A 25,970-nucleotide genomic window follows, 5' to 3' on the forward strand; every position below is an offset into this window, starting at 1 on the left:
CCCTTTCGCGCGGTAGGACACTCATCCCCACGGGGGATGTGGCCTCTGTGCCCCTCGCCCTGCTCACCTGGCCCGGGGCTCTCCTCCTCCACACCACCAGACTATGCAACGCCAACACGTGCCACGATCCCGAGTACGAGACATCACCAGGTACCATCAGCCGTCACTGGGTACCACCAGAAATCACCCGGGTACTGTTGTTGTATTGTTGTTATTATACTCTTAGAGTCCATACCTTCTGGCTTCTGTACTCTGTAGTGCAATTCCTCGTAGCTTCCAAAGGGGCTTATCCTAGACCCTCGACCCCCACCCCCTTTTATCCCAGCTAGCTTCACGAGCCACAGCTGCTGCCCAACTAAGGACTTCGCAGCTGTGATTCATTTAGAATAGCTAGGACCCACTTATCCAATAATCCAGTACATAGGACTCTCACTACATTTCCCCCTTTTTCTATTAGTAACAGACATATATTCAAATACAATATAGATATTCACTAGGACAATATATACATTTCCCCATGACTCAAAGATCCTTGCAGGGTACCACCACATGCCACAGGACATCATCTGGTACCACTGACCATCACTTTGCCACCAGCACTGGTGGCATTGCCAGGTCACAGGAGACACATGGGGAAGGACCTTACGTGGACACAGCTCCCCCAGGATCTTGCTTTGCAGACCTCAGATTGGGGTGCACAAGCCCACCCAGCCCCAAGATCCATAGGGAGCTGAACCCCAGCCTTGGTGGGACTTTTTCCACACTCCTGGTTGGAGGGGCTCTGGCTCAGGCAAAAGGTCAATTCAGCCAGATTTGAGCTGGAAATCAGCAATCTGAGCAGGTCAGACTCATTCTCCTCACTCCAGTCAAAGCTTCATCTGCAACCCCTTCTCCACAAGTGCCTACAGAGCAGACTGGCCAGCTGAAAAGCCCCAAACAAGGCCATTGAAACAGGAGCAAAACCAGCTCACCTCCCCTCTCCAGCCAAACCATTCCAATGTTTTGCTGCTTAGAGGAAAACAGCCCTTTATAAAACCAAAATTTTATTTTATTTCAACCCCTCCTGGGCAGAAAACATCAAGCGCCACGAGTTTATCCAGGCCAAAACATTCTCACCCACACCATCTCTTGAGCCAACCTAGAGGAGCACCAACAACCCAAGGAAGGACAACTTAAATAGACCACTGACAAATCCAACCCCTCCCAGTCCTGCCAGCCCCACACCAAAGGGGAAACCCGGATAAATACAGTGCAATAATTACAGATATTTAGCAAAGAATGCTACAGTTAAAAGCCCTATCCTACCCCATGTCCCAGGGCTTGTCCGAAGCTGTTTCCCAAGCCCCTCTCTGCCTCCCACAGGCATACCTGTTCCCAGTACATTCCAGTTTTGATACTGCCAGCACCAGCAACTCCAAGAGGCTGGAGGGAGCTGGTGTGCACTGGGGCAGAGGGGCTGCAGCCCCTCAGGGAATATGGCTCCAAATGTGGCTAGAGATTTGTCAGAGCTTCATCCTTCCCTCACCCAAAGATGACTTCAGCTTTGCTGCCTCAATGGTTTTTTAAGGATATTCCAGCCGTGGTGGGGAAAATGCCACTGGAAATGACCTGTTGTGACTGTGAAGAAGCAGTTTAACTGAGGAGCAACTGGAATGACCCCAAACCATGACACAGCCCATTCTGGGACGGACGAAGTTTCTCTGCCACCCAAGGGCACCCCTAACCCATGTAGGGCACCCAAAGGCATTCCCAGTCTACCAGCATGCCCAGGGTGGTGGGAGGTTATGGTGGGAATCAGTGTCCCATGGATTTATTGGAGGATGCTGGAAAGGGTCCTGGATGGATCACAAGGCACTCTCAGAGCCCAGTGAGGTGACAACCAACCCAGGAAAGTGCAGAGAAGCCACACTGGGTGAGCAACACAAGGCCCCTCTCCACCCAGTCCTCAGAAAACCCAGTACTCCCCAACATACCCCAATCTCTCCAGTCACCCCACAGATTCCACATGCTCAGGACACAAGTGGCCGGAGGGAACAAAGGCAATGGGGACTGGAGGACACTCAGTGCTTCAGCAGGTCTCCCAGGTCATATGTCTCAAAGAGGTCTGTTACACCCTCGCCCTCAAGCCCCCAGAGATAGTCATCCTCTTCCAGGGGGGGCGAGAAAGCAACAAAGGGTCCCAGCTCCAGGCGGGAGGGGGTGTACGGCAGCTGATCCTCTGTCTGCTGCAGAAGGTGGGCAGGGGAGCCCAGGAGCCCAGACTCCATCTCCAGCAGTGAGCTGGGTCCCCCCTGGATTGGGAGAGGCAGAGATGGGGGTGAGAGAGGAGTTCCTGTGCTGCCCCAGCTCTGGGAGATGGGGTGGAGTGGCTGTGTGGCTGATGGGGAGCTGTTTGTCAGGCAAAGGGGTACAGAGTGGTCCTGTGGGGAAGTGACAGCAGAGGGTACAGGGTGGTCCTTGGTGGGGCTTTCCTCCATGATCTCCTCTGGGCAGAGGTACACCTCGATGGGGCCGTTGGTGCTCTTCAAGTAGAGCTGGAAGTTCTCCTGGGAGGGCAGAATAAGGCTCAGGGGGGGCACCCAGAAGGTCACCCATATCCAACTCCACTAGCCCCAACCCATGAGGGATCCAACTGGGGCATTGCAACCCTTGAAGGACCAGCTCAGAGTCAAACAGCCCCATGGAGACACCCCAAAACCACCCAGGGTCATGCTAGGCTGTGTCCTTGGGATACCCCAGAAGGACCCATCAAGCGTGTCACGGATCCAGCAGCACACACCTGGCTGAAGTCTGGCACCTCCAGCTGCGTCTCAGGGGGAGCCTTCACGGCAATCACCGTCTGCTCCTGGAAGCTGCTGATGGCACGGAGGTCCTGGTAGGTGACATATGCCAGCGTGGACAGAGACGAGGTATAGGAAAAGGAGGGGCTGCAAGCAGGACAAAACCATTGCATCCCTCCAAACACCCCCCAAGCCCAGGGGAATACAGCTGGAGGAGAAGGGGCTCAGAGAGATGCCCAAGACACTGCCCTCCCTCCCATCTTCCTCAGCAAGGATATCTCTGGTTGGACTCATTGTCAGCCAGCTGCTGGATCTGCAGGGCACAGTCCTGCACGAGCTGGTCCAGCATCCTCTCTGTCCTAGCCAGTTCGGCCAGTTCCTCATGCAGCACTTGTTGCTTCGCCACCATTGCTGCATCCTCAAAGATCCCTGTCCCCCTGCCAACGGAGATGGCATCTGAGCGATGGCACAGCACACCCTACGTGTGTCCCCAAGCCACGTGTCCCCCACCCTGCCCCATCCCTGTGTCCCATCACTTACATCCACTGGATGTGGTTCTTGGATTTCTTGCGGATGAGCTGGATGCCCTCCAGTACATTGGTGATATCGTAGATGCGACGCTTCTGGACCTCCAGCACCTCGGCAGCTCGGTTCAGATCCACAACACCGTCGGGAGACTCGTTCAGCAAATGGATGAATTTTTTGGTGAGCAGCCCCAGTGAGGTGTCGTAGCGAGTCTTCTCCCCAGGAGACTTGGGGGCTGTGGGGAAAAAAGAGACCGCCCATCCTCTCCTTAATTTGGGATGTGGGATGGAGGTAACATGGGGCTAGACATCAGAGGCCACGTTTTCCTTTCTTTAGTGTCGGATTTGGGACAGAGATTATATAGGGTTGGAGAGAAGAGATCTCCCCATCCTCTCCTTAGCCAGGCCTGTGGGATGGAGGTATCACTGGGCTGGACTTGAGAGACCCCCCCCATCCTCTCCTTCATGTGGGATATGGGCTGGAGGTGACATGAGGTAGTGCTAGAGGGGACATGGCTCTAAGAGGGAAGAGAAGTGGGGTCTGCTCCCCCCATCTTCCCCTGCCCCATCTCACCCCACATCACTTACTCCTGGGGCTGGGGACCTGTGCCAGTGTCCAGCCCTTCCCCTTGGGCGTGCGAAATTCAGGGCCCTCCAGGTCCAGCTTCCTCTTGGCCTGGAGCATGAGAGAAAACCCTGCATTGTGGCCAAGCCAGACACCCCTCTGATTTCCCCACACTGCCCCAGGGCCATCAGCCAAGCCCTGGGTGCCACATCCTGGGGTGAGGGAATCCTGCAAGAGGCTCATCCAGCTGCAATACTCCTTTTGGGAAGGGGCACAGCAGCACCCAGCAGTGAGGTGAGAGGCCACTGGGAGAACTGGACAGAGAGGAGATGAGGGGTCCCGTCACCCTCCATGACTTCCTGCACACCCTGGCAAGTCACAGGGAATCCACCAGGATTCCCCCTCACCCCCAGCTCCTGGCAGGGCTCCATGCGCTGACCCCTGGGAATGCAGCAGCTCCAAAGCCAGATTCTCACCCTCCCACCCTGCCCACTGGGGTGCAGGATTTCACTTCCCCCCTCCCACCAGGTCATGGTTGAGGCAGCCGAGGGCACCCAGCTGCCACCAGCACACCTGGGACCAGCTGGGTTCAGCCCCCCCCGGGACCCCTGGACACGTGTACGCAGCTGGAGGGAAACTGGGGTGAGGGAAATATGCTGGGTTCTGGGAGGGGACACAAACATCCCTGCACCTGCTGTCCCCTCACCATGGCAAGCAGCTCCTTGAAACTCACCAAGGAACCCTGAGCAGCACTTGGGCAAAGGGCCCCAGGGAAAAATACAGCAGAGTTAAATCCACAGGAGAACTGGAGGCTGTCACCACCCCACCCCCCCCCCACCAATACAAACAAATCCCCCAAGACCCCTTCACACGCACAAACACGCACAGGGTGATTTGTGGAGGAATGCTCTGGCTCAGCAGCAAAAAGAAGCCCCCCAGCCCCATCCCAAGCCCCCAGCAGTACCTGCTCCCAGGCCGGGCTGTCCCACAGGGTCCCTCCCAGTACGTCCCGCATGGCACCCAGGTCCCTGTGCCGGCTCCGACGGCGGCTCCCTTGGGAGCACAATGCACTGTGCAGGGAAGGGTTGGGCACCTCTGCCTCGTTCCCACCCGAGGGGGCTGGTGGGAGAGGCGCCAGGGGCTGTTTTCCTCCCCCCCAGGGAGCCAGATTGGTCCCGAGCTCCTGTGGGAATCTGCTCCCTCCCACCCTTCCCCGAGCAGGTTTTTCCCAGTGAACTTGCCTCCAACCCCAGCCTCGTGGCCCCAGATCTGCCCTGCAGCTGCCGGCACCACAACAGTTAATGCTGAGCGCATGGGAAACACCTGCCTCAGATAAGACCCCATCCATCTGCCAGCACCCTGCCCTCCCGCCGGTATCCCTTGCTTCTCCAGCATGGATGGCCATGGCCAATGTATGTTGCCATCACTGCTGGGGAGATCAGCTGCACCCAACCTACCCCAAGCCATGGGGAAACTGAGGCACAGAGAAACCCATAGCAGGTCCTGGTGTTTCCAGAGGCCTCCAAAGCCCCCGAATCCCCCGTCCCCATGTGTAGGAGGGGATAAAGGGGACTCCTCCTTCCCCAGGTGCAGTTTTGGGGGTTTAGTGGGCTTAGACAGCGGCAGGACCCTGAGTTCTAGGACCCACCAGCAAGGGACAATGGATAAGGGGCTCCCTCTTGTGACCCAGCTGCCATCCCCCGAGTTGGGCAGGATTAGGCACACAACAGCTGAGTGGGGCACAGCAAGAGGCTCCCAGCACCCTACCGGCACTGGGGGAAGGGGGAGGGGGGGGAAGATAAACCAGAGTAGGTAGGGGAACAGGGACCACACCCAAAGACCCCCTCCAAGATGTGGCAGGACCACCCCACACCACTTGCCAGCCCCCATCCATGGCTCTCCAGGATGTGGGAACATACCATCTACACGCAATATGGTGGTGGGAAATCAGGCTTGACCCCAAAATTTCGGGTGTATATAAGGCAGTGAGGGGGCAGGCTGGGCCCCCTGCCAGCTCTGCCTGCCAAGCAGCCCTGAGCCCAGCCCTGGCGCCAGGGGCTACACCCTGAGCCCAGCCCAAGCATCAGAGCATCCCTCAGCCCCCCCGCAGAGGGCTTCTCCTGCCAACCTTCCCTTTCAGCAGCATCCGCTGCCTTCTCCGGGCTTGCCCGGGCTCTGCCCGGCCCTTCACAGGGCTCCCCCCGTTCCCTCTTTCACCGGGGGCGTGGGAACGCAGCGCCCGGGGCTGGGCGCCAAGGGCCACTCCAGGATCCTGCTGCTTGTGCTGAGGGGCTGCTGGGTCACACCCCCACAGGTGGGTCCCCCACTGCCTGGGGTGGCTGAGGGCTAGTAGTGCACGACAGGCAGACAGGGGAATGGAGGCTGATCCCAGATCTGGGAGACAGTGAGACCACCGTGCACTGGGGAAGCAGACAGTACCCTCAGCCCAGGCATTGCTCCCTACTCTAGGGTGCACCTAACATCTGCATCCCCTCCAACAGCCCCATCCTGGGAGATGTTTCCCGGTAGTGAGGAGCTTTAAAAGCCATAGCCAAAGAAGCCTCTCCAAGGGCAGCAGCACAATCACCACTTCCCCACCCATCCCTCCCCCCAAAATCCCCCCTTTTGCCTATGCAGAAAACCCTTTGATGGGATCAAGGTGGGGGGATGGGACTATGTCACCCCTGTAGAATCTGGGGTGCTGCTGAGCAGGTTCTCCCACAACCCACAGGCACTGCCAGTCTTGGGTGCTCTTTGCACAGATGGCTCAGGCCTGCCAGTTCGTTCAGAACCACAGAGGACTCTTGTCCCTCTTCAGGGTGAGGAGCTGGGATCCCACGGCAGAAACACCCCTCTCTCCAGTGCTCTCACATAGCCCTAAGCCCCTGTGGAGACCAAACATGGGCAAACACTGACGATGGGATTGGCATGGGCTAAACCCACTCCAAAATACACATTTTTCCCTGAAGGAAAAGACATTTAATTACTCCAGAACCCTCAAATTGGAGAGTATGGTAAACATAAGGCTTTTTTGGACGGTGGGAGACAACCCATCCTCCTTTCCCGTGGGGTGATAGGCTCCTCCATGTGATCCCAAATCACTCATGTGGCACATAGCCGTTAGGAGTGGCTGCAATTGCCCTGCTTGGGAACTGGGAGGAAACGCTGGTATCTGATTGCCTCGGCTCTGCACACAAAGGCTGTGCCATAAACAGGGTGTGTGCGGCAGAAACCCCCGCTGTCAGGGCTCTGAGCGCCATACTGGGGCTGGAAACAGTATCTTCAGCACCACAAATGGGATAATGGCAGCAGGAAGTGGGGAGAGGGGGGAATGCCTCTCCAAAGCCACCAAGGGGGAGAGAGGAGCGTGTGGTGTCCCCAGTTGTCACATGAGCCCCCAGACCCTGCTCAAGGGATGGTTGTAGGCAGCAGCACACGGAACATCTCCTTGTGTGGGTGATAATGGTGGTAATGACAAAGAGGCAGGTAGCCCAAAACCTCTTCATCCCAGATGTCACTTAAGGACAAGCACTTCATGTCCCAAGTGTAACACAAGACCCCCAGGCCACTCCCCAGCCACATTTAGGGGACGGTGGCAGGAAGGAGTACCCTGAGCACTGGAATGGGTGATGATGATGATGACAAAGGGGCCACTAGCCCAAAACCAGCTCTGCACATCCACAGAAATGGTACTGGGAGTCTGTGGGGTGTTTTTAAGGGAGGGGGCAGAAATGATGGTGTCTTCTTAAACAACAGACCGTGGCAATGCAGGATGTCTCACACAGTTTGGAGACAAAGAGGCCGGAGAGGAGACAGGTGGTCCCAAAGTCCCCCGGGATGGAACTCAAAACAGCCGCATCCAGCCCCCCAGCCATGGCACAAACGGGTATGCAAAGACACTCCCTCTCCCTCCGCTGCAGCAATGTCCCCAGCTGGCACCAAGCATCAGGGATTGGGAAAAGGGGAGGGGGCGGGAGAGGAATAAATAAATAAATCAAACTTTGGGAACACTAAATCAGTGTTAGTGGGGTCTGGGATCCCTCCCAGGACCGAGGAAAACAGAGGCTCACAGTGAGGGCTGGATGTGTGCCCAGGCTGGAGCAGGCAGGAATTAAATGCCAGCTGCTGGCAGGGCCGACGACTCGGAGGGGGCCCTCCGGGAGCAGGGACAGGCTGGGCAGAGCCTCCTGTGTGCCCTGACAATGGGCACGGGACCAGCACTCGGCTTGTGCCTCACTTTCTCTGTTTAGGGGTAGCTTTGTAGCTTAGTGTTGGGCTTTATAAACACAATCGTGACCCCGTGGCTTGGCGGCAGGGATATGGGACAGCAACCCCCTACCCAACTCCCAGCACCAGGGTCTGAGCTATAAAGCCTTGGGGTGATCCATGACATCTCATGGAGGATGAGACCCCTCCCAAAAATCTGACATTGCCAGCCCCACTGTAGCCACGGGAAGAAACCAAGGTTAGAAAGCAACCCCTGTTCTGTGTCCTCCCACCTGCCCGGGTCACCTCTGGGGGGTCACAGCTCCAGGCAGGGGCTCTGCCTGTACCCATTCCTCATTTCCCCACCATAAAAAGGGCTTCTCAAAGCGCCTGGGATTGCTGACCGGGTGCTGAGGCACAACCCGGACTTTTTGCAAGCTGGAGAAGGGAAATGAGGCCGAAAAAGGCCAAGCAGCGGAAGCTGCAGCCGCGGGCACGCAGGGGCGAGGGGAAGTTGAGAAACATCTGAGCCATTTCACTGCGACTTCTGATTTCAGACCCCACCCTCCCCCACCCCCAGAAAGACACATTAGAGGGTGCAAACTCCAATATAAGCTGCAAAATTTGAGAGGGAGCTGTACATGCTGAGGTCACCTACCCCTTGCTCCCCACCCAGCACCATCCCTAGCCTCCCGTGCCCCTGAAGCAGCACCCGAGAAAGAGACGGGATGCAGACATCTTACCGGCAGCCGTCCCGCCGAGGCCGAACAGAGGGTCCTGAGCTCGGGACCTTGGGGGGTGTCACAGAGGCACCCGCCCCGCAAAGCGGGGGCGCTGACAGCCGCTGGCGTGTAGACCTGGGTGAAACAGCCTGCGGATAACGGGGGGCTGCCCAGGCTGGGAGCCCCCGGATCACAGGAGACCATCACTGACATGACTTTCTTCGGGTGGCGGTGGGGAGGGGGAGGCGGGAGGGCGGTACCACCCCTCCCTGGGGAGGGGGACACTCCCCTGGAGACCCGCAGCATTGCAAAGTCCTTTCTGAGAAGCCCGGCCCGGGGAAGGGGGCAGGAGCACCCCGCGATTCCGCAGCCGGGAGCGGGGGGTCACAATCTCAGCCGGGGCATTTTGGGGGAGCGAGAAGGCGTTCCGGCGGGCGATGTCACCGGCCGGTCCCCAAATTGCCCCCAAAAAAACCCGCAGAGACGAATGCGGCGGCGATGCCGCCGAAACCGGCGGAAAATTCGCTTTTGGCCCCAAAAATCAGCCGCACTGGGGCCATATGGGGCCGGGGTGGCTGGAGAGCGGCCCGGCCTGGGCCGGGACCCCCGTGCCCGGCTCCACTCCCGCCCGATCGCGCCCGGCCCCGAGCGCTTCTTTTCTTTTTCTTTTTTTTTTTTTTTCCGGTTTTTTTTAAGCGCCAAAACCCGTGCCGCGAAATTCGGAATTCCCGCGGAAAACGCCGCGTGCTGATTGGCTGTCGCCGCCGTGGCCCCTCCTCTCCGCTGCGGCCGGGAGGGACCTTAAAGCGGCCGCGCGGCGGGTGGGGTCATCGATGCAAATAGGGGATGGACCTTCTTGAGACCACCTGCTGGGGATAGGGGTGCCTGTTTTGGGGGCGGAGTGCTTTTGAGTTGGGGATCAGGACTAGGATACATTTTCTGCTACTTATTTTTTCGAAGATACTCACCCCCCATCAATCTGGTGGGGTCCACCCCGGGGGCTGCGACCCTCCAACCCCATCATCCCGCATTGCTCACTATCTCTTATCTCCATCAAGCCCCAGTCCTCATCTTCTCATCCTTATCCCACCCTTCCCATCGCTTCCCCACCCCTATCCCCAGTTACAGCAACCCAGGGTAGGGGAGAGGGAGCCACCTCTATTTAAAACAAAAATTTTGGCCTCCACCAGCCAGAGGCTGTCAGGTACCTCCCCACCCTGCAGACAGGTGACAGTGGTGTTGGGGGAGGGCAGGGATCTCAGAGGGGGTCAGCATGAGGAGATTTGGCCCCTGGTTCACTCATAGTTCATTCAACCTGCCACCCATTGCTCCACATGCACCCCACCCATGTCCTTGGAATGAATGCACCAGGTCTTCATGACTAAGTGGAGAGAGAAAAAAGGGATGAAGGGCACCCAAGCTGGCCTACAGGGTATTTCAGAGTGCAGCAGTAACAGGAATCACCGAGGCAATGGCAAACTCCCGAGCAAGGGCAACTCTGACCCTTACTGGCACCAGTAAAAGGCCACCACAGCCACTGAGACAGGCCGGGGTTTAATTCTGCTGAGGCAACGAAGCCACAGCAGTTGGTTTCCCTTCGTCCCTCTCTATCACCTTGTTTGTCTCTGTCCCCTGGTTCCTTTCCATTCCCTGATTTGCCTCCATTACCTGGTTGGTAATGGAGACAAATGCCTACACCCATTCATTCCTCCCCATTTTTCTTCTCTCCATCATTCTCCTCTTCAGGAAGAGCCAACTCCATGCTCAGATTGGGATAAGGATAATAATGTGCAGAGATGGACTTTTGTGTGAAGAAGCCTCCTGGAATACAGAAAGATGGATACACATGCTGGGCATGGCCTCTGCTATGGACAAGGAAGGACACTCAGCTGGGAGAGGCACCTAGAAATGTGCCAGGAACCTTGGATCAAGGATAGTCATTTGCCTCCCACCGTGCGAGACTTTGAGGCAGAACAAAAGGCCTGGCAGCAGCGATGCTACCCCAGCTGGGCAGTGCAACCCCTGTGCCAGGAGTGTGGCTGAGCTTGGCAAATCAATCCACCCAGACCTTCTTCTCCCTCTCTGTGGGAAGAAGGCAAAGCTGTCCTGATCCCAGTGCACAAAAACAAGGCCATGACCAGCAGTGTGGATAAATTTGTGTCAATTGCCTGCCTTGGGCTCGCTCCAGTGGATGACTCTTGGGATAAGGACACTGGGGTATGGGGTGGGCCTGGCAGCTTGTGTCCTCAAATCCTCCAGTTTGGGCAAAGCAGAGGTGACATCCACACATGTTGGTAGCGTCACCTCACTGGGGTAAGGGCTGACCCAGAAGGTGGGAAAACTTGTTGGCTCTCATCCCCTCAGCTGTGCTGTGCTGTGAGTCAAGGGCATGTTTCCCACTACCCAATATTTGCTCAATAAGCCTTTTACAGCCATGGCTTTCCACCAGCAAAGTCCTCTCCCATACCGGAAGACACTGATTTGTATCTTCCTGTGACACCAAGGTGTCCAGAAGGGCAGGCCCTGCACCAGCTTCCACCCTACAAGCCAGAGGGGCTTGGATTGGAAAGGACCTTGGAGACTATTTATTTCACTCTGTCATGTTACAGAGGTCTGGAAGGACCTCGTGGATGGCCTGAAGCACCCCTAATCAGCCCCTTGAACAGCTTCCTCACCCTGGAGCAGGGTGAAAGATCCCATCACTGTTCTGGCCATAGCGAGAGGAGGAGCCAGGAGACCTCTCCTAGCTTCTCCCCTGAGGGTCTTGGGAGGGTCTGAACTGCACCCCAAAAGCAGGGTGAAGAGCTGATGGCGAAGAACAAGTAATTATGTTGTTTTTCCCAGTGCAGATTCAGCACATGCAATAGTGGCACTACACCTGGGCTGCTGCATCTCTGCACAGACCAAGAGAGCACCACCAGAGGCTTAGGGGTACAGCCCCCACACCATCACTCACCTCAGGATCTGGAAATTCTTTTGCATATTCAGCTTGGAGGTGAGGGACCTCATCAGGATGCAGAGCACAAGGAGGAGGTTGACTATATCCCAAAAGCAGGGGGCTGAAGCTGGGCTGTGGACCCCAAATGAGATCCCATTCCCAAATTTTCCTCCCCAAGGAACATTCCCAGGAGAGAGAGGGTGCAAGGGGTGCTGCTGCCCTATGGCTCTGCCCAGACTGGGGGGAACAACTGTCCAAAGAGCATGTGATGGGCCACTAGGCAAGCACACGTGGTCAGCAGCCCCCACAGCCCAATGCCACACATCCCTGTGCCTGGAATGGGGGCAACAGAGAAGGTCCCAGTCCTTTCTGAAAGGGCATCAGAGAAGGTCTTGATCCTTCACAAGGAGAACAGCAGAAGAGATCCCAAATCTTTCCGGGATAGGCATCGGGGCAAATCCTGGTCGTTTCCAAGGGTACACCAGCGGAAATGTGAAATCCCAGATCTTCCCGAGGGGAGAACCTTCCCGGTGAGCCGGGCTCTTCTTCCTCTGCCCTGGAGACGGCAGCAGCGAGTCGCGGCTGCGGGGCCCGCGCCGTTGCGGATCCACCCTCCCTCGTCCCCGACAGATTTTGGGACATGCGTGAAGCCTCAGTCCCACCGTGGGACAAAGCCCTGATGTCACCTGTGGGAGGGGGAAGACCAGGACTGACAGGAACAAGCGGGTTGGCTACCACGACGGAGGATGGTCTCCACGGGGGTGGGGAGGGAGCAGGAACAGCTTCCTCTAATTCCACAGCATCACTGGGAGGTCCAACCAAGGGGGTGCTGAGCCCCTACGTAGGTTGGTTTGCAGGATGAGCCCTCCTGTGCATACATGCACACGTGTGTAGGCACGTGTGTAAGTGCACTCACGTATACATAAGTGTGCCTGTATTTTAAGTGTGCACAGACGTCAGTGCCCGTAGGCATATTGTAAGTGTTTATGGGCAAGGATGTAAATGCATGCATGTGTGTGAGTGTGCCTGGACACGTGTCAGCATCTGAATACACATGTGTGAGTGCACATAGCTGTGTGTAACTGAACACAGTCACGTATGCACATCTGCCCGTGTGACGTGCACTTACACATGCGTGTCAGTGTTCATAAACACGTGTGTAAGTGCACACAGGTGTGTGCAAATGCACAGTCATGTGTGCATACATGGACACACATGTGAATATGCTCATGCCACACGTGTCAGTGAGTGTATGCACACCCGCGCTCAGGGGCCAGAACCCCCCTCCCCGCGTGAGCGCGCCTGGCCAAGGTCACGCGTGTGCGCGCAGCATCTGTGTCAGCGCGGCTGGCGCGGAGCCGGGCGGGGGGGCCGCGGGGCCAGGCCTTGGCCGGGGCAGCAGCGGGAGGAGGAGGAGAAGGAGGAGGAGGGAAGTGCGGCTCAGACAGCGCGGCGCCAGCAAACACCTGCAAACAGCTCCGGGCACACAATGGCAAATACAGGTGGGAACCGCCGCCTCCGTCAGCGCAGCGATTGCATCAGACTCCGTCGCTTGCCAAGAGGCGAACGAGCCGGATCACGGGCCACCGGCACCGCGGCGGGGTCGCGCTCGACCTTCACCACTCACCCCCCCCGGTATTAGTTTTTGCCCTCTTCACCCTCTTTTCTCCACCCCTGCAGTGCAGTTGGGGTGGTAAAAGTAACGCCGGGCTTACTCGGCCAGGAGCATTTTTCTCGTTCCAGCTGTTCTCCCCGAGGTGAATCTCGGCCCTTGCGGCTATTTTTAGCTGCGTGTTTTTTCCCGTTTTCTTTACTTAATTTTTTTTTTTTTTAATCAGGGTTTTCCAGGAAAGCATCGGCATCCCACAACAGCCAAGATAAATCTGTTCCATGGGGTAAATCTTCTCCCCGAGGTAAATCCCATCTGCCCCACGGGGTAAATCATCCCATCAACCCCCTGATGTAAATCCCAGTCCCAGCAGTTATTTTTAGTTTTGGGGGGGGTTCCTATTTTTTTTTTTAGAGGCGTTTCAAAGAAAGTACTGGACACTGACAGCCCAGTCCAGGGAACTAGTGGGGTCTGAACACGGCTTGTGCCAGAGTCTGGGAATGCCGGGGTAGCTGTTCCGGGCAAAGCGCCGGGATCCATCCACCACGGGGGAGGAGGTAGCGGCTCTGGGAGGCTTTTTGGGAGCTAGAGCCGAACCCCCACAGCCCCTGGCCTCGGAAATCCCCTGCCCTGATGCCTGAGAGGGGATAGGGGCCACCTCCACTCCCCAGGGGCTGCAGTCCCCCTCCACCTCCCCAGTGTCATTTCCATCCAAAAAGCCCCAGCAGGACTGGTTTCTGCCACCCTATCCTAGCCCCACTTCTCCAAGTAACTCCTGCCCCAAAGTAGGCTCACTAACGCTCCCACCAGTCTAGGATTTCCACCACCATCATCTCTGATGAGGGACCGATTAGGACCTGGGATGGAGTGCTCACACTGCAAGAAGCTGCACCTTCCAGGTACCAAGACTCATCCCTGTCCCCTGGCTCATGCCCAGGATGCTTTTCCCACCCATCCCACTTAAATCTCTTTGGCACATCAGCACTGGCACAGCTGGAGGACCATGACACCCAGGTGAATGTGGGGACACTCGCCCCTAACCCACCCCTTGCCTTTTCCTCCAGAGCCAAAAACCAGTGGAGATGGCAAAAGCTAATTTTTTCACTGTGAGCATAACAGCAGTTCTGTTCCCAGATGCAGTGGTTTTTGGATGGACACCTTCACCTGCCTCTCACCATGCCCGGACAGCCCATGTCACCGCATCCTACCCCATCCAGAGGTGCAGGAGGATACAGGCCCTGGGGAGCCTGGGGACATCAAGCTGGGAGGAGGGAGGAAAGTTCCCAGGGGCTGGTGATCCAGTTGGACCAGGTGGTGCTTTTTGGAAGCTCCACGTGCTGTTTTCTCTGTGGAAATGCCCATGGACAAGGAGCGTTTGGCAGGTGCCTGCTGCACCCCAAGCTCCTGTTCTTCCATTGGGTAGAGTCTGAAGCCAGTGTGTTAGGGCAAAGCTTTGTATCACTCTGTGCTCCGAGACCCTTGTGTCTTCTCCCTTCTCCTCTTCCCATGATGTACCCCTGGATGCTGGAGCACCCTGGGGACACCCCAATGCCAGGGGGCAGGATCCACATCATGCCTGGCTAAGCCCACAGCAGCAAAACCAGAGCCCAGCACAGGGAATAAAGATGATGGTGCTACAGGTGGGGGTGAAGTCAATTTAACTTCATCCTGGGCAGGCCAACACCTTCCCCAGGGAGCATGATCCAGCTCCACAGCTGAGCCAGCCCCGGGTCACATCTGTTCTGCTCCCGGGCCAAAGGGAAACCACAGCATTACCCAAGGAGAGGGAAAAGCATTTTTGCTCCCAACACCTCTTCCCTGTAGTGTTGACCCCGAGGAGATCGGGCCAGGCAGGGGCTGCTCTCTCAATACTACCTGGGGCAGCAAAAGCAGTCCAAAAACTCCTCTACCCATATGGGGTATATCCTGGGGGAGCAACATCACCCCTTCCAGCCCAGTAGAAGCTCAAATCCAGTATCATAGCAGCTATCAGCCCATTTTCACATGACTAAAAGTGGAAAAAAGCGTATTTTTCCCTCCTTCCCAGGGCTCCAGCTACACTTCTAGATGGTCCCCGGGGCTGCAGCACCGTCTTCACTCTTTCGGTATCAGGTAAGCACAGCAGCACACAAAATAGCTGGCAGCCACCTCGGCCAGGAACGGCCAGGAACGGGCGGCCCAGGGTTAATTCCTCCCATACTTGAGCTGACATTTCAATGCTATTACACAATTATGGAGATTCCTACTGTAACCCTAGAAGTTCCCATCAAAGTTTGGTAGGCTCCCACCCCCCCAGGGGGTTTTCCCACCCAGAGGTACACCCCAGCTCCTTCCATCCCAGCGATGAAGGAGAAAAACCAATCAAAATTATCTGGCTTTTATTATGCAAAAATGGTAACTTTTATAAAAAGTTTATAAAGCAAGTACAAGGCATATTCGCAGAAAATCACCTTCCTGCACAAAAGGTACAAAAAGTTATACTCTAGTATAGAGCTCCACAATACACGAGGCCACAGCCCCAGACAGTTTAGTTCATACTCAAGGATGTTTGTTCCCCCCTCCCCAAAGCCCCCTAATCCCCACCCCGCCATCCCATTAAACACCTTTAAAAAAAAGGACTCGCTGCTATAATCCAAAAATATACAGACAACCTCCGCTTCATCATCAGTCCATCATTAAAAATATCTCATGCGAATTCGGGTCCCAAACTGGGATGCTGAACTCCGTGGGTGGGATGCTGGCGGTGGAAGGCTGGGGGGGTCGGAACCAGCCGCTCCCCACTCGCGATGCCGGGGCCGGTAGGTCGCAGACAGCCCGGCGCCACGGAGGAAGCTGCTATTTACCTCCGGCTGATAACGAACCAGGAACCGACACTCGCTGCCTGTTTGCTAATTGGCACAGGGAGGTGAGAGAACAGAGGGGGAGGGAGGAGAAAAAAATAATAGTGGTAATTAGTGCCGTGGTAAGTGGAGTTGGGGATGGAAATTTGGGAAGAGAGGGTGGGAGCCAGGAAACCAAGTTCCTCGGGGACTGTGTCTGGCTCCCGGCTGGGAATGCTGGGGATGGGTTGGTGCTGGTTGGGGACTGGAGTTCAGGTGGCAGACTTGGGGGGGGGGGGGGAAGGGGGAGCACTGGTCTGCATTATTTGGATCGGTATCGGTGGTGGGGTGCGCGTGGTGAAAAACTGGGGCGAGGGGAAATTGGGGAGAGGGAAGCATGGGTTTCTGGGGTTTGGCCCGCTGGGGATTTTGATGCTGGGGGCGGGAAGAGGCCCCAGGACGCCACCTGGGCTGTGGGCACATGGGGAGGGGGGGACTGGGCTGCGGATGGTGGTGGCGGTGGTGATCGGAGGCGACACTCACCTGGTGGAGGTGGCGTTAGTGACACAAACTTCTCTCGTCTTTGGTGCGGAGTTCTGAGGCGAGTTCAGCCGCCTGCAGAGAAAAGGGACGGGCTTAAGATTACCCCGGCAGCGGGGGGTCCCCACTCCTCCCCACCCACTCCTCCCCATTCCCCACCAACACACTCGGGGACCCAGCAGCACCTCCGTCCCGACTTGTTATCACCTCCAACCTAACAGATCCTCTCTCCCCAAATCGACATACCTAGCCCCGAGTCCGAAGCGACCCTTACCTTAAGGGAAAATAGGGTGGCCTCGGAAGAGGGGTCGCGGCCCTTGGACCCCTCCTCCAGCACAATTTGGAGGTCGAAGATGTAGTCTATGACGTGCTGCAGGATCTCCACCTGGCTCACCTTGGTGCCTTCAGGGATGCCCGGCACCAGCTCCCGCAATTTGGAATAGCAGTCGTTCATATCGTAGAGCAAGTTCATGGGCTCTTCCAAGGCCGGGCTCTTGTTGTGGCTGCCCCGGGCGATGGCTAAACTCTGCTCCGAGAGGCAGCAAACAGCCTCGTAGCAGCTCCGGACGGATCGCACCGGGCTGATGGCTTTCATGGTGGGCTCAGAGCAGGTCTGGAGATGCAGGACGGGAGGATGCCTAGGAGCCTCAGGGGCTGTCGCGGCAGCGGGGGTTTTGCTGGGACCTTCGAGCACCAGACCGCCAAAGAGGGGAGCTCTGAGAGCTTTGACTCTCACCCCCTGGACCCCCAACTTTCGTATTTCGCTGGGGATCGGAGAGGATCGAGGAAAATGGGACGTACGCGCCCCGTCATTATATAAGCAGCGCCGCTTGACCGCGCCCACCACATGCAAATTTTGAGCAACACAACCCCCTTTTATGTAAAATAACTATTAATCTCTTCCCTTTTATGTTAACGAAGCCCTAAACCCCGCCTCCGAGGGTCAATGAAGCATCAAACTCCACCCCTACACATAAATGAAGCCTTTAACCCCTCCACCTCAGCCCCCCGGTCTCCCCCCAGCCCCCCAGATTGACCCTTGGTGGCCCGACGGGGGATGACACGACCACGCAGGTCCCCCTCCCCATAGCCAGACCCGCCAAACCTCTTGGGGATTATCCCCCTCTAACCCCTTCAACACCCTAGCACCCCGAAACTGTCCTACTCCCCTTCCCAGTGAATTGCCCCCATTTTTAGACAGGACGATGGGGTTTCCCACCTCCCAACCTCCCTGTTTTAAGGAAATTAGTGTCGGCCTTTTTCCTCAATCCGCTTCTCATCTGACCTCCAGACTTTCTGGCGTCAGGAATTATCTTGTGACCAGCAGAAAAAAATTAATTGCGGTAAAACTGAGGTTACGATGGAGAAACCAGATTTAGGTCAGCGCCTGCGAGAGGCCTGGAAGGTTTTTTATTTTGGAGGTGGGAGAGGAGATTTATAGGCAAAGGGGTTATCCCTAGCAGAAGTGATTGGCGGCCGGGGGGGTTGGGGGGGGGGCGGGCAGGATATGAAGGAAACTACCCTTCTACCATAGCTGCCTTAAAACTTACAGAATCAGAGAATGTCCACAGAAAAAGCCCAAAGCTGGAGCGATCTGGGGTCCCCGGTGGGTGTCACTGCAGCGGGTGGCACGTGGAGGGGTCCCACAGTAGTGACAGCCCTGCAACACCCCGACAGCGAGTCAGGATGAGCCTAAGGGAAAAATCCTCTCTCCCCCAAATATTGACTTTGGTGGGATTTAGTTATGGGGTTGTTGTGGGGGCTTGGTTATGAAAGTGCAGGAAGGGAATGTTACAGCCAAGAGGGTTGGAGGGAGGCACTCTGGGAGCCTGCTTGGCCCAGGGCTCCCTGATAATGACGGGGGCAGGGGGCTGAGGGTACAGGGACCTGGACCAAATTACTCCTGCCCACGGCAGCGATTTATTCTAGATCTGCCCAGATCCGAGTTTGGTAGTGCTGGGGTTTATTTCCACCCCGAAAGGGGTCTGGGGACTGCAGGCTGGAGGGCACCCTTCCTCCCACATCTCCCCCAGGCCATGAGCTGCTCAACAAAAAAACCTTGAAAGCAGCATACAACACTCTTTGTGCTTGGATTATTTTTGTACCTTTTATTTTTCTCTCTACTCCCCCCCTCCCCCATCTCCCCGAATCCCCCACCTCACTGGTTATGAATTTCCTGGGAAATCACCTCTGTGTAAAGGATAGCAGCTTGGGAAGATGCATAATTACCCTCATTAACCAACTCCCCCCCTCCCCCCAAAAAAACCCGAACAAAATAAAGTTTAAAAAGAATTAAACATCTTTTAAAAAATAAATGATTACTGTAAAACTTCACGAAATTAACACAGATCTTTAAAACGTTTACAAAACATTCAGAAACTCTTTTCAGACCACCACCTGAATCCTTCTTATGACTTCCCCTCAATACAAAACAGCAGCGTACAGCCTCTGCTTATTCCCATACACCCCCTCTCATTTCCCAAGGGATGGCGGGGGGGGGGGGGGCGCTGAAAGGCTTCAGAGGGACTGGGAAGGGAGCTTTTGTTTGCAGGGGGGTTTTGTTGGCGGCGGTTCCCACAGGCCCTGCCTGGGCGGCGGGACCCGCTGCCTTTGCCCAGCTGTGGCCCGGGCCCTCCAGCTGTGTTGATCTAACTCCCGGCCCCAGACAGCCTGGCGCCAGCCCTGCGCACGTCATGCATTCACAGAGGGATGCGTGGCCAAGGCAACCTCCCCCCACGCCTCCCCCCGCACCGCCGCAGCCACGGCCACGCTGCCGCCGTATTCCAGGGGCATTCATTCCAATCCTGGGATACCCCGAGTGTGCGAGAGGGCTGGGAGCACAAGAATGTTTTTATCTGATCACCCCAAGTTTGTGTTGCCCGGATGGGTCACTTCACTTTTGACTGGGACAAAGCGGCGCTTTTAGGGTGCCCTTGCGGTGCCAGCTCCGGGTTTGGGGTGTCCTTATGCAGTGGCTGCAGGAGGAATGGATTTCTTGGTGTGGAGAACAGAAAATGGGGGAGGAAGGGAGTGGGCATGCTCTGGAGCATGATGATTTCGTAGTGAAAGGGCCCACACTGGGTGTTTTATTAAAATGAAAAGTAAAAGAAGCAGCAGAAGAAGCAGGAGCTGGGATTTTCCACCTCAGCAAGCACCCCAAAATGATACCAAAAAGCCCCTTGTGGGACGGGTGACCATGTATCTCACTACAGCTCAGCTATTGCTCCCTACCCACCTTTCTCCTTTTCCTGGGAACAGATTTTTAATCCCAGGGGATTTGCCCATGCTGCAAATATCTGCAAAGGTCCTCAAAACTTGGGGGGGAGCCTCACAAGTAGTTGCTTCCCCCCACCCCAAAATAATCTGCCTCTTGGGCTTGGGTTTGGTTTGATTTTTTTTCCCCCTGAAATAAGTCACTATAGGTGACAGGATGTGAGGGATGTAACATGGAGTGGAAATGGCCAGATTTGGCCTGGCTGCTGCAGGGCAGGGAGGGCGAGTGTGGGGGTCCCTGTGTCCTGGGGGAACACCACCAGCATTTTGGGAGGAATTTCTTGTGTTTTGGAAGCTGGAGGCTGTCTGGAAGCCCTGGTTGCGGGGCAGGGATTTGATGGGAGAGGAGAGGAATGGAGATGTGGCAGGCTGCCCAAGGCAGCTACAAAGGGAAGAAGGGCTCTTTCCCAGGGGTCATCTGGATTCTTTTTCAGATGGGGCTGAGGTATAAATCCCGTTTACCAGGGATCTTCAGAGACCTTCAGGATCTTTCAAGAGCAAGGGAAGCTGAGGGACCTGGCTGGCTTGCTCTGGCTCAGCCCAAATGGGAACAAAAGCTCAGAGAATAATGTACAGATTTTTGGAGATGCTTCAAGCCTCTCCCCCCCCCCCCCCCCCCATCCCCATCTTGGGCACCCACATGGCACACCACAGCAGCAATTTGATGGAGTTGTGGTACTGGAGAAGAAATCTAGATGGAAACTCAAGGGAAAAAAGGGATTCTGGCTTCTTAAAGGGCTCTGAGATCTCTTTCCCATATTATCCCAAAGGCCATGGGGAGGCAGTCCAGTACCATTTGGTGATCCTGCTGAACACTGTGTGGCAGCTCTCTTGACATTTCAGTTTGTGCTGGGGCCAAGTGCTCCTGGATGGACAGTGAGTCCAAGATAGGCAAGGACAGGCAGCAACAGGCATTGTGGCATTGTGGCCCTGCTCTGGCCATTAGTCATGCAGAGAATGTGCTGACAGGTTCCTGTGTAGTTTGACAAACCCTCCCTGGGGTCCCCGTAGCCACAGTGACACCCCTATATTGAGCTGCGATGTCCCAGATTTGGGGTGTTTCAGGATCGATGGAGATTACAAATTGGAGCTGGGAGATTGGATGGATGGATGGATGGATGGATGGATGGATGGATGGATGGATGGATGTTAGTCCACAGCCCATGCAGAAAGGAGCCTGGCTCCGTTTTGAGGATCTGTGCCTCAGTTTACCGCCTTCACCCACCACAGGGACCCTCTGCCAGAGCCAGACAATACCAGAGGCTCCATAATGGGCCATGAATGGGGCTGGATGAGCAGACAAACGGCAGAGAATTAGGTGGGGAAAAGGAGTGGCACTTACACCCAAAAAGCAGCAGTGAGGTGCCCTGCCCCCCAAGCCATGTCACCAGGAGACCTGATCCAGCCCTGGGGAATGTGCAGCTGTTTGTGCAGGGGATTAGCCCCAGGACCCTCCCCTCAGCCTGAGCCCAACCTAGCCTGGAGGCAGCACCCAGGGCAGTCCCTGCTGGTGATCATTGGGGACCAAGTGAACACCATGAGTCATTACCCTGTTCCAGAGTACTCAAGGGAGGGAGAGGAACACTCTCATCTCTCTGGAAGGGAACCAGGAACTGTGACATGAACTGTGGCAAAGCTGCTCAGTCACTGTCCATGCCTCAGTTTCCCCACACTTCCTCTCATCCAAAGCCCTGTCAAGAGCAGAGCCATGTCTCCTTCACCCTCAGAGCCAGAGGGAACCATATATTCCCATGAGGAGTCACAGCTGCTTCTTCAGGGCAAACCCTGGACATCTCTGTTTCCTGCGGAGGAGAGGCTGGGACATTTGGAACATCCCTGGGTAGTACCCAGAGTGGGGAGAGACAGTGGGGTTGGGCCTAGGTGGTGTTGGGCAGGCAGCAGTGGCTGTTCCCAGCACCGGGATTCTCCTCAGCTGCTTCCTGCTGCCCTATCTCACGGGTGCATCTGGGGAGCTGGGAGCAGTGCTTCCACTGCCACTGCTTCCTGTGCCAACCCCCCTGCCCCAGCCACCGTCCTCATCACCTCCCCCCATGGCTGGACAGACCCCACTCTTCCCCTCCCCACCCATGACACGGTAGCAGCCCCTCTGAGTCCATCTGCACCCTGAGGGGTCTTTTCCCTCCTGGGACCCTTTTGGGGCACCCCCAATGTTACCCTAATGAGCATCACATCCCCATGTTACCCTAAGGGGCCCAAGACTGATCAGCTCATGCCATGTGACCCCCATAACCCAGGCCCTGTTGAGGGGGTCCATGAGGGTGTCCCCAGCAGGGTAAGTGCTGAGGTGCTGCTGTGCCATTGCTGGAGATACATTCACAATTTGGTGCTCAACCCACCCCTTGCTCTGCTCCCTTCTCTCTCCAAAATCTTTTTAATTTCTCCCTTCCCAAATTGCATCCATCCAAATTGCATCCCTGCAAAAGGAGGAGGAGGATGGGGCTAGGGGTGCAAAGGCTGCAAGCTTGAACAACCCTGGCTGCTGCAGGTGTGGAGACACTGGGCTCAGAGGAGCCTGGGCCCCGCTGCCACTGCTAGGGTGACAGTGAAGCAACTCCCACAATATCCTCGGGGGGCTGGGGTGCAGCAGCAGGGGGGCAATGGGCACCCAAACCTGGCACTGTCTGCCACAGCCTCCCCGCAAACATGGGGTGCTGTAACCCTGGCATGGTCCAAAGTGGGGAAACAGGCATGGGGACAAGGAGCCCAGCCTGTGTTATGTCAGGGTCCCAGGAGGAGTTCTGCTGCTCCCTGTAATCCCAGCCCCCAATCCCTTCCTTTCTCAGCACCCCAAATTGCTCCCCCCAGTTCCTGCTGTGCTGCCGGATGTGGCATTGCCAGGCTGCCCTTACTATAATCAGAGGCTGTTACAACTCATCACACCCCCCACCCTACATTGCCCAGCCCTAAATCACACCAACCCCAGCAACCCTCCTCCAGAAAACCTGACACACATCCCCAAAACCCTTAAACCTCCCAGATCCTCTCCAAAACCCAACACAAGCCCCTGGCCAAGCCATCCATCCCCACTACCCCCAGAAAGCCACATCACCCGGCATCACACAAAAGAGCCCCTCCATGGAAAAACATAGTGGGGAGTGAGGGAGAGATGTTTTATCTTGGCCTCCATCTGCCCCTAATAAGGCAGGTTTATTTTTAGTGGAGGTGAAAGTCAGAGCCACCAGCTCAAGAGCTTTTTCCACTCACATCTGCATTTGTACAATTTGGGTTTCCTGTTGTGGTTTCGGTGCTTTTCAAACCTGCCCAAATTGTTATTTTCTTTGCTCGGCAAAGAGCGACATAGATCGCTCCCTCTATATCCTCAGTATAAATATCTTGCCAGCATCCCCTGCCCAACCTCCCCTCTCTAACCTCTCCATTCATCTGGCCCCTCATGTGCTGATATCTTGGAATGGGTTCCAAGCCTCCTCATGGGGCTGGGATGCTGGTGAAAGTTCAGACTGGACCAAATAATTCCTGCCCTAGATTGTGCCTTTCCATCCCCAGTGCGTGATGAGAAGCCACTCTTCAGACTCTGAGTAGGCAAACTGAGACAGGGACGGTGTCAGTGCTGTAGTTTGTGGATGGTGGACCAACAAGCCTTTGTTATTATTCTTTGTTTTTCTATTCTTAGCTAGCCTTCTGATGAAATCCTTTCTTCTATTCTTTCAGTACAGTTTTAATATAATATATATCATAAAATAATAAATCAAGCCTTCTGAAACATGGAGTCAAATCCTCATCTCTTCCCTCATCCTAAGACTCCTGTGAACACTGTCACACCAGGCTGTGATGGAGGAGCAGGTGAGTGGGGAATGAGGGGGGGTCATGCTGGGTTACTCTCCCCCAGAGAGACTAAAAGCTGTCAGAAAATTCACACGGAGGGGTGGGTGTAGAACACCAAAACCTGTCAAGTTTTTCGTTTTTATAGGTATTGGCAAAGATTTGGAATTTATTTCTAAAACCATTTGGAAAGAATGATTTGGAAAGAATCTATCCATTCTATTGTACACAGGAATGTAGGAAACTCTGAATAGAGATGCGTAGTGGTTTTGAAACCAATGTTATAACGTTTTTACCTAGGAATGAACCCATCAAGTGCCCTTAAACTGTAGGAACAGCTGTTGGGGCCGAAGGGAATAAATACAAAAGGCTCTCCGGCAGCTTCAGCCTCCGTTCCTTGCCTGCCCCAAAGCGCGTCCAGCACGGCCCGGGCAGGGGGGCGGTGCTGCCGCCTTGTGGGCACAGAGCGGTACTGTGCACAGAGGGGAGCGGTAAAGCCCAGTTAGGAGGGCAAAGGGACGTGGCCGGGCTTGAGCGGCCGCCGTGCGGGGCGGTGGCTGGGAAGAACGACATCGGCGGGGCCGGTTTCGGCGGGCGGCGGAGGCGCAGACGGGATAGAGCTGCCATTTCAAGATGGCGAAGCGCCCGCGTACCAGGACCCTGCATGAGCCGGGCCGGGCTCCAGCCACACACAAGATGGCGGCCGCGACAGGACTCCGGCAGAGACGTCGCCGCCGCTCCCTGCCGCTTTTCGCGGGGCTCCGGTGCCGCCGACCCCGCCAACCGTTTTCTCCCGCCGGGAAAAGCAGCAGAAAATGGCGCTGAGAGCGCGGGATCGCGTCGGGACCGGGTTGAGGCAGCCGGCAAGAGAAACGCCTGTGTGAGGAATGGGGATGCTTAAGGGTACCACAACAAAGATGGCGGCTCGGCCGGGGGTGGCTTCTGCCAGTACCAAAGATTGCGGAGAGGAAATCCAGGAGAAATGGGTGCTGGCATCCTGGGCTTGCCAGACAGGTTTTGTACTTGATTGCAAGGCAGTTTTCCTGCCTCTGCAGGGGGTGAAAACTGGAAAGGGGAGAGAAAAAAAATCTAACTCTTACGCCACACTCAAGATGGTGGCTCGGGACGGCACTCACTTGCCCTCCCAATGATGGCTGCAGTGTGCTCATGCGCCTTGGGTAGGGAGAAGAGGGCGGTACAGAAAGTATAAAATATAAACTATATATGAGAAGGACTAAAAGCTCTATGTCACGTGCAGCAGTAGAAAATTTCAGGCTCCCAGGGAATAAATAGTTTTCTTTAAATCATTATAGTTTTGGGTTTACTCCCAGGTAGCCTGAAAGTTACTACTGCTGCTTTTTTATTCTAAAGCTAGAAAGGAAAACCAAGATTAGAAATACACGGAAAGAAAGAAAGAAACGCACAGAGCGGCTCCGAGTTCGGCCGAAGTGAGCCGAACCGCGCCGAAGAGGCGAATGCAGCCGACAATAGCCGAGTTTAGCCGGTAATGGCTGAATTTAGCCGAGCAGCTGTGAGCCTTGTGGTGAGCGTGCATCATTGCTGGCTTGGGATTGAGTGAAATGCACTAAGGAAACCAGCTCTGGGGAGGGAGGGGGCGAGGGAGGAAGGGAGAGGGGGAGGGAAATCCTCTCTTAACATTTACCAATTCTGTCAAACTCATCACGACAGGACAACGTGAAGACTGAAAATGTAAGATGTGGAGGGAAACAGAGAACCTGACAGAAGCATCGAACGCACAAGTGCACAAATTTTGCTTTTTACTTGGATTTAAACTCAGAAGTTGTAAGGAATTTGGGAATTTCAGAAGGAGAAGAAGGAGAAGAAGTTGCTGTTACAGTCCTGGCAAAAGCTTTTGTTCTAGCTAATAAAAGAAGTTAGTTTAAATAAAAAAAAATAAAAAAAGTGTGGGTTTTTTTTTCCTTCACTACTATGTTCATTACTGGTATATGGCATCTTGTTTTATTTCTTGGTATAATTAACTCTGTGTAAATTGTTTTTTTGAGTGAAGCTAACTTTCTGGATGGGTTGGGTTGTATTTGAGGTAGGACTGATTTCAATAGGTTTCTTTCACAGACTTCTGATAGGTATTACTGGGATTTTGGTTTTGTTTACTGTATGTATAAACATACAGATTTGGTCAGACCAGCTCAGCTGCTGGAGTTTTGGGTGTTA

General features: G+C 55.3%; 2 protein-coding genes and 2 long non-coding RNA genes across 5 annotated transcripts; 2 read left to right on the forward strand and 2 right to left on the reverse strand.

Annotated features, from left to right (window-relative positions):
• Positions 1–770: 770 nt before the first annotated feature.
• On the reverse strand, positions 771–9,378 carry LOC102071622 (transcription factor E2F2). Of its 2 annotated transcripts, XM_074555669.1 has the most exons (6): positions 8,819–9,378; positions 3,893–3,980; positions 3,321–3,540; positions 3,059–3,217; positions 2,780–2,894; positions 774–2,546 (listed from the first exon to the last, which is right to left on the reverse strand). In XM_074555669.1, the coding sequence occupies exons 1-6, from the start codon at positions 9,101–9,103 to the stop codon at positions 2,061–2,063; spliced, it is 1,353 nt and encodes a 450-aa protein (XP_074411770.1). In that variant the 5' UTR covers positions 9,104–9,378; the 3' UTR covers positions 774–2,060. The 2 variants fall into 2 exon arrangements, with proteins under 2 accessions (XP_074411771.1, XP_074411770.1); XM_074555670.1 differs by lacking the exon at positions 3,059–3,217 and having other exon boundaries at positions 771–2,546; positions 2,780–2,927.
• Positions 9,379–13,060: 3,682 nt separating this feature from the next.
• On the forward strand, positions 13,061–15,702 carry LOC106630344 (uncharacterized). The gene is made up of 3 exons (XR_003382488.2): positions 13,061–13,370; positions 13,574–14,563; positions 15,392–15,702. It is a non-coding gene; the product is annotated as an uncharacterized LOC106630344 (long non-coding RNA).
• Positions 15,703–15,705: 3 nt separating this feature from the next.
• Positions 15,706–17,514, reverse strand: LOC141731284 (DNA-binding protein inhibitor ID-3-A-like). Its single transcript, XM_074555630.1, has 3 exons — positions 16,978–17,514; positions 16,707–16,778; positions 15,706–16,232 (listed from the first exon to the last, which is right to left on the reverse strand). The coding sequence occupies exons 1-2, from the start codon at positions 17,296–17,298 to the stop codon at positions 16,722–16,724; spliced, it is 378 nt and encodes a 125-aa protein (XP_074411731.1). The 5' UTR covers positions 17,299–17,514; the 3' UTR covers positions 15,706–16,232; positions 16,707–16,721.
• A 3,291-nt stretch (positions 17,515–20,805) lies between these two features.
• On the forward strand, positions 20,806–25,737 carry LOC141731285 (uncharacterized). The gene is made up of 2 exons (XR_012583320.1): positions 20,806–24,657; positions 25,467–25,737. It is a non-coding gene; the product is annotated as an uncharacterized LOC141731285 (long non-coding RNA).
• Positions 25,738–25,970: the final 233 nt, after the last annotated feature.

Source organism: Zonotrichia albicollis, chromosome 20 (genome assembly GCF_047830755.1).
Source record: "Zonotrichia albicollis isolate bZonAlb1 chromosome 20, bZonAlb1.hap1, whole genome shotgun sequence".
In the NCBI taxonomy this organism is placed as follows: Eukaryota; Metazoa; Chordata; class Aves; order Passeriformes; family Passerellidae; genus Zonotrichia; species Zonotrichia albicollis.